General features: G+C 43.5%; 1 protein-coding gene across 1 annotated transcript in view; it reads left to right on the forward strand.

Annotated features, from left to right (window-relative positions):
- Positions 1-681: 681 nt before the first annotated feature.
- The window catches only part of LOC120323276 (CUB and sushi domain-containing protein 3-like), a gene marked incomplete at its 3' end in the record, with an annotated part of 76,575 nt that continues 61,299 nt past the window's right edge, over positions 682-15,957 (forward strand). The window contains exon 1 of the mRNA XM_039381451.1: positions 682-1,573. Within this exon, the coding sequence (XP_039237385.1) occupies positions 1,396-1,573 (178 nt within the window). The remainder of the gene's footprint in view (positions 1,574-15,957) is intronic.

Consider the following 15,957-nt stretch of genomic DNA (forward strand, 5'->3'; position numbering starts at 1 on the left):
ATCACACACCACACGTGTGCACACGTGCACCCACGCTCAGCACGGCAGCACACACACACACACACACACACACACACACACACACACACACACACACACACGTACGCTCACACAGACACACGTGCCAGCACAAAACCCTCACAGGCACACGCGCACCCAAACACACACTGCCGCCCCCAGGAAACCTCCCCCTCGTGCACCGACAGACGATGCCCTGGCGGATGCACCCGCACCACAGGGCCCGGCACGGCGCACATCCCCTCAGGCACAGAAACGCACCAGCACCGCCCTCGCACACGCGGGACAACACCCCCGCACCGCCGCCCACGTGCGCGCCCCCGCACGCCCCCGCACCGCAGCCGGTGCCTGCCCGCCCCCTCCTCATTGCGGGAAGCCGGCGCCCGCGGCCCTGGCGCGGTGTTCGGGAGGGCAGGGCAGCCCGGGAGGGCGGGGCAGCCCCGGCGCGGGCGCCGATCCGGGTCCCCTCAGCGCCCCCCGCCGGGCCCCCCCCGAGCGGCGCCCCCGCCCCCGCGGAGCGGCGCGGTCCGGCGGCGCGGCCGGTAGGTGGCGCCATCGCTCTTCTGGTGGAGCCGCGGCCGCACCGCCCCCGCTCCCCGCCCGGCCCGGCCCGGCCCGGCCCGCCGGGAGCCGCCGCCCCGCCCGCGGAGCCCCAGTGCCGGACCCCCTTACCCCGCCCGCCGGGACAAACAGCCCCCTCGGCTGCGCGCACGGGCAGCCGGGCTGTGCCCGCTCCCCCACCGCGCCCGCGGCGCTCGGCCTGTAATTAACGTCCCCGCGCAGAGCCGTGAGCCCGCGCCCCCCCGGGTGTGTGCCCGAGGGCGCGGGCGGGCCGGACGGTGGGGGCTGAGCGGCGGTGGCAGCCCCGGGCACCGCACGTGCGTGGTTAATAACGAGGCAGCAGCGATCGGGATGGGCGAGCCCGGCCGCCCCAGGCTCCTCCGGGCGAGGGGGGGGGGACACCCGCCACTCCGTTATCTCCCGAGCCGCTCTCCTAGGCAGAACTGATCCTCTTGAGGGAACGAGGGGGTGGGGGGAGAGTCTCGACTGCAAATACTGTTTGGAGTTTATTGATGAGGGCGTCTGAGCGTTGAGGTGCTCTCCCGTGGCTCCCGGTGGATGCTGTAAGGAACCAGGATTGTGGTGGGTTTCGGCTGTGCAGGGAGTTGGGGTAGCGGGGGGGTGGGGGAAGGAAAAGACACGATCGAGAGTAGCTGAGACTTTGTGCCCCCGTTGGAGAGATGGTTGAGTCCTCGTCAAGGTTGCTGTGGTATCCCAGAAACACCATTCACTCCGAGCTGTGACCGCGCACCATCAACAGCAACAACTCTGCTGCGCCTGGCCGAGGAATAGGAATTAAGAGCTCTCAAGAATAATATGAAAGGGATCTGCAGAGGGGAAATTCGTGCAAAGGAATCGAAATTAGCAGACTTTTGGGAAAGGGGATGTACTAAATGTGGCCGGCTGGACTTCATCCTGGTGAAGAAAATGGAGATTAAAAGTGGATTTACATTTTGGAACCTCGTCTTTTTATTGATGGTTTCGTGTGTGAAAGGTAGGGTAGTATTTGAGGGGTATATTTTTAGGGGTCCATTTGCTTTCGGTCAGGGGGTTGCAAGCTCTCGCCTTACACCAAGGGGTATTTCAAAATATATTTATCTCTTATTTTATATTTTTATCCTGGGTACTTTGCAATGGAAATATATAAACGATCGCTAAAGCGGGGAGGAAAGAAGGAGTTGATTCAGAGCTCTCCTCGGAGATAGAAAATGTATTTGCTTGCCAGGGCTGGCGTTCAATGCAGTGACTGAGCTGAGGCTCAATAAATATTCTTGCAGTATGCTCAAACGGTAGACGTGAGTTGGTTCATATAGCCTCTAACTAGTGTATATTCAAACAGATCCCACGGGATGACTTTTTTAAGGTGACGATGATGATCGTGCAGGGTGGAGGGGGGATTACCTACAATTCTGGTTTTCGGTCGAGCAGCGGGCTCTTTGCGGGAATGCCTGTATCGATGCACTTATTAGTTTAACCCGTTGCGTGGGGAAAGTTACGGGGGAGCCCAGCGTATGCGTAGCCGTCTCACAGCCCGAAATGCGCTTCACGCTCGGCTGTCTGTACGCATGCAGGGCTCCCAGGCTGTCGGAAAGGTGCGTTGGCAGTTCAGCCTTGAAGGCATGGTCTTTCGCTGGGTGCAAAGATCGACACCTTTTCTCTCTCCTCCTTTGGTCTCTTTTCCCTGATGTATGTGAGGGGTTCTGGATTGGGCTTTTTGTCTCTCTCTTTTTTTTTTTTTTTTTTTTTTCTGGGGCAAGGGCTATTTTGCTTTTTTCTTGCCTCTGTGTTCGTGAAAGGAGAGCAAAAAGGAAATGTCTAGTTAGCGGCATAAATACCTCCACTAAGTCTGTGCTTGCAGACAGTTAAGGCAAATGCTACACACAGAGAAAAGAAGAAATATGTGGCTTGAATAATGTGCACCTGCAGAATTACACAGGCATCGCTAAACAGCGGAGTGCCGATCCCATCACGCGTGCCTTCAGTAAAAGGATCTATTCTGCAACTCCGAACAGTCGGCTGCCTACCCGAAATAATCTCCCCTTGTTTGTGGCCAGTGATTAATATCCGATTAATCACCCTTTTATCCCCCTCCTCCCTGCCACACTCATACACTCCCAGAATATTTAGTAGACGTTATCGATCCTCTCCGAGTTTTTAGACTTGGTTATCGCCTACAGAGGTTGCCTGCACGAGTGGGAAGAAGATGTTTTGAGGGGGGGTGGCATTCAAAGGCGTGCCTTCCCGAGCTGGCTCTGGCTTGGATGAAACAGTTTATTGTAGAGCTTTGCAGCTGCTTGTCCCCCAATTTGCATCGCGTGGAAAAGACATTTCGCGTTTCACGGGGAGGGGGGTGTCGAGGGCTTTTTACCTCATCCCACGTTATCCTGACGCGGGGTATCCAAGGGGAGGGGGGCTTACCTGCGACGTTTATGCACATTTTAATTACAGGCACATTCTCTCTGTTTGCATCTGTTGAAAGGAGCCGCTCCCAGCGCTTTGCCCCGGTCTGGAGATGCTTTGCTATGAGCGCAGACCGGGCGCTTTGGGGGCATTTCTTTTCCCTGGTTCGGCCCCCTGCCATTAGCGCCTTCTCGGTGCCGGGTGCCAGGGTTCGTCAGCCCCGGGGCTGGCGGCCGGCCCGGCGCGCCGTGCGTTCCGCGGCGCCCCGCGGGCGCGGTGCGGGGGCGAGCGGGGGCCCCGGCGCCGCTCCGAGGCGGCTGCTTTGTGAGCCAGAGTCGCGGGGCGGCAGCATCCGACCGAGGGACGGGCTGGCGCGGCCGCGGGAGCAGAGCGGCTTCCCCAGCACCTGTTGAGAGCCGCTTCGCTTGCCCTTGGGGGTGGGGGAAGGAAAAAAGCTGGGCACTGAGGGCAAAAGCTGGGATGAAGCACCAGAAAGAGCCCAAGAAAAAGAGGAAAAAACCGGGCTTTGCAAAACTGTCCCTTTTTCTTCCTCCCCATTGTCAGGGCCTAAGCTTTCCAGGTGCTGACGAGGGCAGTTTCCATAGACTTCCCTCGGAGCGGGGCGCTACTCCCAGAAACTGCAGAGCCAGTAGGTCAGATTTTACATCCTGGATGTGGGTTCCTTTAGGCAGCCAAGCTCCATAGAACTGGCTTAGACTCACTGCAGCACAGCATCTATTCTGGGTATTTATATTTAGTTCTCTTCCCCACTCCCATGAATGAAAGCATTTTACTTCGTTTCACATTCCCTTTGTCTCAGCACACACTTGTGCCCTCAGAAAGCAGAGGCAAAGAATGAATGAATACCTGCCCATTTTCCCGATGTTGGGAGCAAGATGACTCCCCAGATTCTACATCTGCTTTACCATTGACTAGCAAGGCCTTTTTACCACACCCCACCTCCACAAGCTGTAGCCCATACCCTTTCTTGCTTAAACACGTCTTCTGGTCTACAGCACCACATCATAACACCAAACCCTTGCTGACATTCCTGTCACCGAGATCACTTCCACAGCTTTGCTTGATATCTGTCCCTCAGGCCCTTCCTACTTTTGTCATTGTCCTGTCACCATTTCTCCAGTCTCAATCCACAGCTCTCCCAGTGTTACAAGCGTCAAACTATCTTAGGATGCTTAAGAAACCATGCTCATATCTGATTAATTAAGCACTCCTGGGATGTATTAACAGAAACAAAAAAATCGCCTTCACATTTATTTATAAATTCGTGCCTCTTTGGAACCTTGCAACAATACTTGGAAGGGATTAGAAAAGGGAGAAGAAAGTAAGAGAAGACGGAGGGAAGGAAATTGTCAGAATCTCTGAGGAAGGGGTGATATTAAGAGCTAAAGTAAAAAGGAACTGTACTTTCTTCAGTGAAAATCCTGCTTACGCAATATTCCATCATGCCCTGGAACAATCTGCCGTAAAATCTTCCTTGACTATCCATGGAGTAAAAAAGCAAAGGAATGGCACCATTGAAAATTGAGAGAAGGCACAGAAGGCATTAAAACAAACAAACGAATCCACAACCCAACCTTAGAAAAGGCCAAGCAGAGTGATTTCTGGCCTGCTACAGTGGGTCATGAATCCTGTGCTCTTCCTTTTAGATGTGTGAGACACCCAGCAAAGCTCCTTCCCCTTCTCCCTCACTCTCCCACCATGGGAGAAATGAGAAGCACCACTGAGACACGGGAGATAAAAAACAAGTTTAGAGGACTAAGGATAGGAAACCTCCACTGTCAACTCCCTTACGGAAAGGGAAGGAGAGTGCATAAGTGAGGGGGAAAAAATTAGGCAGCATCAGTGAGCTTTGCCTTCTGGGATTTAGTAGAGGAATCACTGATAGTTGCACCCCTTCGGTTTGGCACCTCCCTCCACCAAAAAAAAGAATGCTTGCGATCTGTTAGTGGAAGGAAATCAGAAAGGAAATCAGGCAAAATGACCGCAAGACTTCTCCCTCTCTTCTGTTTAGCTTTCACTCCAAGACAGAGAGCACCAAGGTCGGCTCTTTTGTCTGCCTGGCTAAAATGAAGCTTTGCCGTTGCTGTTGTTCCTCCGTTCCCCTCTTGCAGTTGTGACAAGCGGAACAAGGGCAGCTTTCAAAATGAAAGGGACATCAAGCACTGAGATTTTAAATGGCTCATTGACAGAAGAAGTGATGAGAAAAAGGAAAGCATTTCCATTTCCAGTGATGGGTACCTGGCATGTGGGAATATTTAGCAGGGACAAAGCGTGCCCTGTTTCTTTCAGCCACCTCTGCAGTATCTTCTCCCCCATTCCCACCTCAGTCCCGCTCCCTTCATGCTCCGCCGGCTCCTCCCCACCGCTTCCTTCCCAGTGATTTGACTTAGTGTTACTGGTGATGGGTATGGGGTTACTGGCGGATGGCTTTCCTCAGTGGGGCACGGATGGGCGCAGCGAGGTGCTGGCTCTGTCCCCGAAGTGGGAACGGTCGGGGAGTAACAGCAGGTTTAGATTTCCTTATTTCCAGATGGTCGATGCTGCTGCTGCATCTTTGTGTGTGTGCGTGTGTGTTGTGTATGTTTGTTCATGTGTTTGTGTGTATGTACCTATGCAGGGGGGCAGGGACACGCTGACTGGAGAAGGGACAACGCCGTCCTTCCTTTTCAGCTCTTCCACACACGCTCACCTCCTCCACGATGCCTCTTTGCCATAAGGCCCCGCAGATGATACAGGGCTTGCTGTGTTGAGCGGGCACCGCAGCTCACCGTTTTTTCAAGCTACGCAGTTCTTCAGGGTTGCGGGCAAAGTTACCTCTCTCCCCCCGCCTTTCTCAGGGCTCAGACAAGGCTCCGCTGTGCCCCCGATTGGCGCTCGGCTCCTCCTCCTCTTCTGCAGGGCGGCAGTGAAGAGGCACAAGACCCCTCCCAGCAGCATCGGCAGGGACCGCTTTTGCCTCCCCTGCCCGATGCCATTAGGGACCCGCATAGGGGAACCTCACCTTAGGTCTCCGCATTTTCATTGCGAGAGGCAGCAGTGGCAAGGCGGAGCCGGCACCGAGCGGCGGCCGCCCCGCCAGGAGCCTCCGCCGGGCGCCTCCACCTGCGCCCGGCACCGGCCTCCGCAGCCGCCCGAGGCGGCCGCACCTCCGGGCAGTCCTTCTTAATGCAGTCTTCGGTCTTTTGGCTTTCCTTCATCTCGGTGACTCCTGTTGGCAAGTCTGAGGCAGCATTAGGGGTGTCGGTTGGTGGGTTTGCTTTGCTGACACACAGAAATAGCCCCTCGCTCGCTGAGCACTACCAGCCCGCTCCTCGACGTGCAGCGGGGTGCTCCAGGCAGCCACACAGGCTGAAGAGGGACAGGTTGTAGCTTCATCTCTGTTATCAGCATCTCGGTTTGCAAGCACGAGCTCAGGAGACTTACAGAATTCCGTGGATGTGCTTTTAAATCCCTTTTTTTTCAAGACTCTTGTGCAATAAACATAGCAGGAACTTGTAGTGTACCTGCGGTTTTTTACTTGTTTGTGTGTGTGGGGTGGGTGTTTTTGAGCAACAAGTCAAGCAGGATCAATTACCTGTCTAGCTTAGTGCCCTTTATCTTCAACTGTGACTGGTAGCAGCAGTCTAGTGAAAGATTTGAGGAACACAGCAAGTAGAGTGACTAGCACATCCTGGATCTCAGCAGCCAGCAGCTTTGGGTATCCCAAGCTAGACGCTGTTTTTGAAACATCACATTTTAAAAAGCATGAACTGGCCCATGCTCCACTTATTTGCCTGTTCTCTCTCATTCTGCTGCCCTTTCCATTTCCCTTCCCTTTTTCCTTACCTTTTCCCTTCCCCTCCCCCTTTGCCTTCCTCTTCCCTATGCCCTTCTCTTCCATACCGTTACATCCTTATATATCCTTCATTCTTTATAGTCTGCATTTGGCTGAAAGCACTGAATAATGTGAACACTTGTAATAAAATCGGTTTTATTATATCCAGTGTTGTTGATGTACTGCGAAGGTCAACCCCAAAAAATGGAGATTTGAAACCATTGAATGCACATGTATTTAGTAACAAGAAAGCAAAGCACATACTTGTTCAAAGAAATTGGAAAAGGTTTTGAAATATCCTGTGGGGATGGCTCAATTTGCATGATTGTAACATCTTTTCAGAGAAAATGTTATGAAGAATAATATAGCCTTGTATCCCTTCCTTTTTAAAAGCAAGTGTCTTGGACACACTGATTTTCAGAGGTATTGAGCATTTACAATTTCAGCTGGCTCCAGTAAGAGCCTGGGGAGCAAATAAGCACCTCTGAAGCACGGCCAAGTGATTCCATCATTATGATGCTGAGACAGAGAGAGACAGTATAAATAAAGGAAAACATCTATAAAACAGAATTATATATACAGTGTTAATTCTACAGAATCTGATAAGTTGGAATGGTAGGAATAAGAAAGGCTTTATGATCTGCTGTAAAATTTGTTTGTTTTTTTTTCCTTTTCCACTAACAGGAAACTTCACTTCTAATTCAGTGGGATTGTGACATCTCAGGTTCAACTTCCTGCTGATGCGTAATCAGTCAGCTTGTATTTCTGATCGTAATGGTTAAGGTTGAAAGGACAGAACAAAGCCTTTGTGGGAAAATAGCTTAGCGGTTACTCCAAAGCAACTTCCCAGGAAAGAGCAGTCAGAGAACAGAAATTTTGGTCTAAGTTGTTTTTTCCTTAGACCTCTGCGATTTTAAGACAGCTCTTATGGCATGAGATACTTGAAGAAGCAATATTTAAGTAACAAATCAGAGAGGTATGTGATAAAAGTAATTATTGCAAGGCCGTATACTTTACCTCATTATTTTGTTTATATAATTTCCGTGCTAAGGCTTACTGCAAAATTCCAGAACTCTTACGAGCTTTAGACAGGTACCTTTAAAACAACTTCACAGATGAATGTTTCCTTCTCAATTAAATACTTGCCTTTATCTAAAATTCAAGAGACAATATTTGGCAATTATCTTGGACCTCAATAGAAGGGTGCATGATATGTAATGTACAGGTTTTCACCTGCCTGTTTCAGGAAAAAAAAGGTAGTAGTAGTAGTAGTAGTAGTAGTAGTAGTAGTAGTAGTAGTAAATGTTGAAGATCTCCTTGCCAGTATCCAGCTTTTCTTCTGGGAAATGGAATGGACAATCATATTGGACTGTAAGTAAGATTATGTAAAAAAAACATACACAGACACACCATTTACATTTGTACATATTTACATTTAATTGTTTACCTTTCCTGGGCAGATTTGCATTCATGGTTGCACTGTTTTACTCTCACAGATTGTGTAAGATTTACTATGGCTTCATAATTCCAGCATTACAAATGCTGAGTACTGTTATAAATGTCAAAGAAGGAAGTGGTGGAAGTTCATCGTGTCCTTCTTGGGGTCTGAAATCTTAGTTGGGCAAGTTTATAGATTTAGGAACAGTGTTACTCAAAGAGAGTGAGCTCCAAAGTATTGGAAAATAGCATACAAGGAATTCCACCAGGGCTGGTCCTCTCATAGATCTGTGTCACTGAACAACAAGATGGGATGCAGACAGGACGGACATAGAAGGACAGACTGCCCATTTTCCCTTAGATTCCACAAAATGCATCTTAGTGTCATGTATCATATTTTCATTGTATCATAGAAATAAGGAAAATAGCTGTAAGTAACTTAGCCACAGAAGCATTCATGGCATGATGAATTCTCTCCTCCCGAGGCCTGTAAATAACACAGATTATCTTTGCAATAAGAACTGAAGGAATCTGGAGGCTTGAGGCAGAAATGACTGAGTGGTTACTGATTATACAGATGTTGAATCACTATTTCTGACCTTGCATTCTATTATGTCTGTTTCCCATATTTACATATCTTATTAGCTTTATATCTTTATGCATGTAAGTTGTTTGATTTCATTCTCATGGAATTGGGTGTATATATATCTGTACACGTGCATATATAATATGCACATGTAGAAATTATATCTGTATATTTGGTTATGTTGTGAAGAAATTCAGCGGACTGCATTGTTAGCTTGTAAAGGTGCAGGTAACAACTTGAAACTTACGGGCTTCCTAAGTTATCCATTACCTCTTAATTTATTGTGTATTCTCAATCTCAGAATGAAGTTCTACTGTAATACGTAGCTGATTTCATTAATAGAAGAAGAGTGATAGTAATGATAACTAGGAGGAAATGTAGGGAGGAAAGCTGGATGAAAACAAAAAACCACCAGTTAACTAAAACCAGCAATTAAAACCTGATCCTAGCACATTAAGAATTAACTGACATATTTATTCCTACTGATTTTAAGGATTTTTTACCAAATGTATTTTTTATAAAACTGTTATTTATAGGTTGAAAACCTCTAATCACTTTTTGAATACAGAAAAAAAAGGAGCATTTCTGTGCTATTTTGTAGTTTATTTTAATACTGGTTTTATCATTTAAAAAGGCTGACATATATCTCGGAGATAGCTGTATTTCAGTGGCAGTTAAAATGAGCCCTCTGCAGTCATTATCTCCTTATAGAACTATTTTCAAATCCAGCAAGCAGATACTGGCAAGTGCAGTTTGGAGTCCTTAGCAAAATTGAACCACGTAAATACAAAGTACAGATAGTCTTCTTGGTTCAACATAGTGTTGAGATGGAACTTATTGAATTACCAAACCTTTCCTCCACTATTTAATCTGACCCTGAATGAAAATTTCACAGTCTACTATAGTTATTTTCTTGATTGCTGTGCAGTTTTATTTGGGAACCGAAGCTTAGTCTAATTAAAACTATTCTTCTAAAAGCCTATACTAAAAGTTGCATTTTTGCTTCTGTATATCAGCTTTGGTCCTAAGTTAAAGTTATAAAACAGGATAAAAAAAGAGCTTCTAAAGTGCTTGTTGTTTGAGCCCATTGAAAGCAAAAGGAGAGTCCAGAATAGGACCTTTGAGAGTAGATTTGTCTCTGTTTCTTTTCATACTGAGTTTTGAATTAGAGTTTTCTGTACAAATATTTTGTTTGACTCAGAAATATTAATTATAACAGAGGCCATGTATTTCACAGTACACTAGAAATTTTCGTTAGAAGTGGTATTTGGAAAACTCACATTATAAACTTAAAGATTACAAAAGTAAATTGCTTATGATTAAGGGAAAATAAATTCTGTATTTCGAAACAGTCAGAAAATACTCTTTCCACATTTTGTCGGTGGTCACATCAGCACCTCTGGGGATCAGTCCAGTGGGTTCAGTGTAATAGTAGTGTGTTGATGCAATGTCAGCTGTAGTCTTTAGCACAGAATACTCATGTCAGGACATAGGCTGAATTACAGCAGTTTTATAACCTGGTTTCAAGATTCCATATTAATTTTTCATCTTCTTGCAAAACATTCTGGAATCTGCAGAAGTCTGCTAATGGCTGCAGAAGAACTAGGAGGAACTGATGAAAGAGATTTCAGTTTAGAATGCTTCAAATTTAAATAATAATGCAAGTTGGTTTTACTTGTGTTGGGTTATCATATATTCCCATATGTAGTTACATTTGAAAATGCTGAATTAGCTACCAAAACCAAAGCACAAAATAGGGAAGTTTCCACATTGATTTTATTGCATTTATTTTCTAGCACATTCTTTGTTTTTGCCACTGTCTTAGTTTAAATACATCTAACATGCTGAATCAAAATCATAGGAACTAAAATATAGTATAAAACAAGGGTCCAGATCCTGACTTTTGGAAAGCCTACCTGGTTAAACAAAAGTGGAGGGAGAAAAAGAATAGGTGTTTGGCCACCTCATATGATCAAGTCAATCAGCTTGTGGTAATAGATGTTTTTTTCTTGCATCTCCAGGTGCACGCAGGAAAACAGATACTCCAGCACTTCTGGTAGCAGGCATCTGTAACTGTGTTATATCAAGAGGAAACTATGTTTAATTCATGATTAGGCCCACCTTGTGTGATTTCCCTTGAATACATGGGTGGTAACTGGTGCTTCAGTCATGTGACTTCTACTGACTTTAGCGGTGCTTGTTGCGTACAATCACAGAACTGGTTATGTTGGAAAAGACCTCTAAGATCATCAAGTCCAGGTGTTAACTCATCACTGCCAAGGGATGAGATGACTGCCATGCATGGCATGCTAGTTTTAATGACCACAAGAGAAGAAATACATATAATTCATAATTCTTAATAAAAGGGCAAGATATTTTCTCAAAAATCTTTGCATCAATATAGTGCTCACAAAAGTGGTCACCTAATTAGAGAATTTTTATCAGTGTAATATACTGAAGTAACATGATACAATTTGTATGTTATCAGGTGAGTGTTTTAGCAATGCTTAAGGCAATAATCCTGCCCTCTTCAAACTGTTACAAAATGGCTAAAACCTTTAGAGTGTTCCTATTATTTACTAAATCATTTCACATGAAACTGCTAAAAGATTTCCTCTTCAATTCTACCCTTCAGTAAAGGGTCCTGGAACTGAGAAAAAAAAATCAACACTTTACATTTGAAGGGCTTAAAAGATGTTCTCACAGCAGAAAGAGGAGAACTGACTATTCAGCCCTCAGTTTCTTGGTGTCACCTTCAACTTAAAAACAAATGAGAACATCATTACCTATTCGTTTCCACATTACTATTCAGCATATCTGCCACTTTATTTCATAATTCTTCTCAATAGCTGCCCCTTCCTTCAAGCTCTTTTGAAATATCCCTCACATGATTGTCATATTTATTAGCTTTAGAGACTTTGGTAATATCACCTCTTTACCCTTTATTTCAGTCTTGTCAACTCCTTCCCAGGAAAATAAAATACCTCTGACATTTGGGAGAATATTTCTTTAGAGGTTTTCATACATTTTGTTTCATATATCCTAAATGCAAACATATTCTCCTTATAGCAATTATAGATATATTTTAAGAATCTGAATGTTACTATAGTTCTTCAGTGGCCTAATTTTCTTCCCAGTTACTTAAACATTCTTGTGAAAGTCTAATTTTCAACCCATTTCAGTGGAAAGAAAAATAGTCTAGACACTAGACAAGCAATAGCATTTCTGTGTTTTTTATAGAGGATATGGTGTGAGCAGAACCTCCAATGTCTTCTCACAAAAGGATAATAATTTTCACCTGACAAATAGTTGGGATATATTTTATTGGATATATTTCATTGTCAGCAGTGGAAAGTTGCACCAATTAACCATATAAGACACAGTCATTTTTGAAAACATCCTGGCAAACATATGCTTTTCAAAGCTGTTTATCTGAAATAGCAATGTGCAACAGAATCAGTGTTTAATATACAAGTTCAGTGGTGTTGCTGACTCCTGCATGCCTACCTCCACAATTTTCCTAAGGATATGCTTTCAAAATAACTAAATCTCTAGTACTACAGTTGCAGGCCATTGAAATTTGTATGAGTTTCTACACTATTTTCAGCTAGTTTTAAATTAAGCTACCCATGAAAAAACACCATTCTTCTAAGCTCTATCTATATATTTTTACTACACTCAAATTCTAGCTCATCAGCTAGCTCCTGTAATTTTTCCCAATTTATCCAGCCTCCTCTGCACTTCTGGGCTCCCTTCCCAAATTCTCTTCCCACTCCACAAGTATGACTGGAGAAGTCCCAAAAACATAAAGCCTGCAGTAAAATATAGAAAGTTCTCTTCAGTTTCCATGTCATTTGTAAAGTCCTTTTTTTTGGCCCAAAGTATTTGAGTGTAATATGCTAGGAAATGAAATATCCTCCCAGCTCTGCAGTCACAGATTACTTACTAACTTTTCAGAGAGTTCTTTGGATTTTTATCATCTACACCAAATCAAGATTGGAAGAGTGGTATTTCAGTTATATTCCTTTTCATTCTTCAGTATACTGTGCCTTTCTACATGATTATTTTTTCATAACCAAAATAATACCCATTCACCCCAAACAAAAAAACTTCAAAACAGGTGATTAAAAAAGTTCAAAACCTAATAGCAACAGAAAGATAACATCCTTACTTGTGTATAAATAAACACTATAGACTCAGATATTTAAAATTTGGATACGTGGTATATTTTGGCAATGCACGATATATCTTCTTGGTTTTTCAAACTCCAGTGTATACAGTTAAACTGTCCATGTGACATAGTAAGGGAAATTTTACAGATCTAATGTAACTCCTGTATCCTTCACCAATATCATCATTATGGTATGACCATAACAGACTAGTTAGGACTCTGGATTCTACATCATATTGTGGATTAATAAAAAAAATTAAATAGAAAAGGGAAATAAAAATCATGTATGGTAAAACAGGCCTAGATTTGTAGGGATACTGTTACTCACTTGTTCCAATTGACTTTGAGCATTTCAGTGAAATTAGGGGAGTTTGCTGTGTATCTGACTCGTGAAAGGTTCTGTTCCAAATTGCTCCCTTTGGGGCCTCCTGTACTCGTCATCTCTTTGAAATCCATTGACAGCTGAGTTAACAGAAACGTCTAATCTAAGAATCAGTGTGTGTCACAGATACCAGCTAAGGAGAGAATCTGCTCAGCAGAACTTTTGTAATTATTAAGAAAACATGAATTACCTGCTAGAATTTAGGGTAAATTTGAGGTAACTGTAAGGAAAATGGATCATTTATTTTGAAATCAATACAATGAGCATTGAATCATCACTTCTGAATACATGAGTGTACTTCAATGCTGCAGTATTTTCTGAAGAATGTTTTCTTCATTCTTACAAGTTTTATTTTTTTGCGTTATTAAGCCAGTACAGAGTGTTCTGTAGGTAATCATCCTCTGGCCAAACTTAGTTGATCAATTGTTTCATCTGCTTCCTTCATGCTTCATGTGCACAAAGTTACTTGCACCTTTTGTGCCATACTTCTTTTTTTGGTGCTTTCATTTCACAGATTGCTTTGGGCAAGGTTCATATTCTTTGGGCCACTTGGATGATTGTGCATTTTTTAGAAGTTGTAGCTTTTTTTTGGTTTGTTTTCCCATCTCTTTATCAGTATTTTAAATATGCCTATTAACTACTTTAATATCTCAGTGTGTTTTTTTCCCCTACCTGACAATACTATTTTTCTATCTCATTTCTTTTGATGACTCAATTAATGTTTCTAACAGTGTTTCTATTTCACGCTGCTTGGTGGCTGTAAGTCTTCCCACTCAAAGCTTCTTACTTCTCAAGTGAGAAGTGTATTTTTGAATAAGAGTGATCATCCGTTCAATTATAACCTTATTGAAATATTTACCAGTAGATTATTTTAGAGCTTGTCCCCACTGAACTGAAAAGAAGATTTGTCATTGACTTTTAGCAGAACAGAGCAGATTGATAAAAAAAGCAAAATATCCAAAACTGTTTAAACCATTCATAGGACTAAATTGATGAAATTGAAGAACTGTAACAGTTGAACTCCATCAGATTCTTTTTGCCAGTACCCTAAAATAGTATTAGATCTAGGTGGCTAAGTTACTGACACTCTCAAAAACCTTACGGGCTTTGGTCCTTTTCTGTTCACTGTATTATGAAGGTAAGTGAGTGTTTCAGACTTTAAGATTGCTATCATGTTTTATTATAGTTTCAAATCCTATTCTAAATCATCATTCATTTACAAAGATGGCAGGATAAAGACTAGAGTTGCAAGATGAACTGAAAATCTAAAATCCATTTTAAAGCTTAAATAATATCAAAATTTTAGAAGAAAATGCGTCAACAGGTAACCAATCACATTTTTCTAACTGTTATTTGGTCTAAAATTTGGCAGAAACACATGAGAAACCCTGAGAGTTTAAAGTTTCTGGCTGATCTCTAAATCAAAAACAGCTGAGCAGATTTAAATATTTTGTGTAAACAAATTTGCATCCAGGCTGCTAATCTGCATGCCAGCTTTCAGCTTGACATTTTCTGAAATGATGGAAAAATGCTCAGCCCTTAATACTAAATGGAGTTCATAATGGAAATGCTGACAGACCCGTAATTACCTGTATTGTAATTCTGCTGAAAGCTTCTTTATCTGTCTAATCTTTCACAATGGAGTTAAATATATAAATTCTGGAAAGGAAGAAAAAAGGAACTTTATGTTGGAAATGCTAAACTGTAGCAATGCTATATTTTCTTCCAGACATCCACTTATGGAGGCAGCAGTGACAAAAAAATTATTTGAAGAAAGATGTAGTATCCTCTGTGGAACTGTAAAAGCAGCCAGTGATGCTTAAAAGTTTAACTTAACTTCCATTTTTCAATCTTTTTGAGTCACCTTTCTTTTAAAGTATGACTATCATATGTATATATAACAGATACAATCAACCATTTCTAATATGGCAATGAGGCATTATCATAGAAGAAATTTGTCATTAACTTGGCATGGCAAAAAAATCCCAACCAACAAAAAATACAGACATTGTCATTTCACTGCCCTAATACTGTCCCCCTGTGCTAAAATCTTCTGCACTGAAGGGAGGAGGAAATACAGGATGATATGTTTAGAAAACTTCTCCAGAAAATTAAGGGGAGTAATAATAAAAAGTAATTCTCTGGACTCTAGTTTACAAAATCCTTAATATAGAAACTCCATTATCTGCCAACTTTTGATCACAGTCTTTAAGATTGTCTGGAAGAGCTTTTTCTCAATGTCTTTTTAATTTCCCCTCCCCCCACTCTGAAAATCTTCCCCAGTGTGTCCAGGCTATAACCACCTGAAAAGCTGGAGAGTATTTGTTCTGCAGAGATTGCTTAGGATGGATGATTCAGACATACCAGCCTTACTCCATCTCCACATAATTTCTGTGCACCAGCCAGGGCACACAGCTGTGCCTATAGAACAGCTTTCACACATGACAGTAGCCCTTCAAGGAAACAGAATATCTTCTAGCATTTTTTGCCTTTGTGGTTTGCTGTGAGAATGCAATCTATTTCTCCAAGATTCCCACAGCAAGGAGTGACAAAGCTCAAAGAAATAT

This window comes from Pipra filicauda, unplaced genomic scaffold (assembly GCF_003945595.2).
Source record: "Pipra filicauda isolate LSUMZ 115617 unplaced genomic scaffold, ASM394559v2 scaffold225_size1262401_pilon, whole genome shotgun sequence".
Classification (NCBI taxonomy): Eukaryota; Metazoa; Chordata; class Aves; order Passeriformes; family Pipridae; genus Pipra; species Pipra filicauda.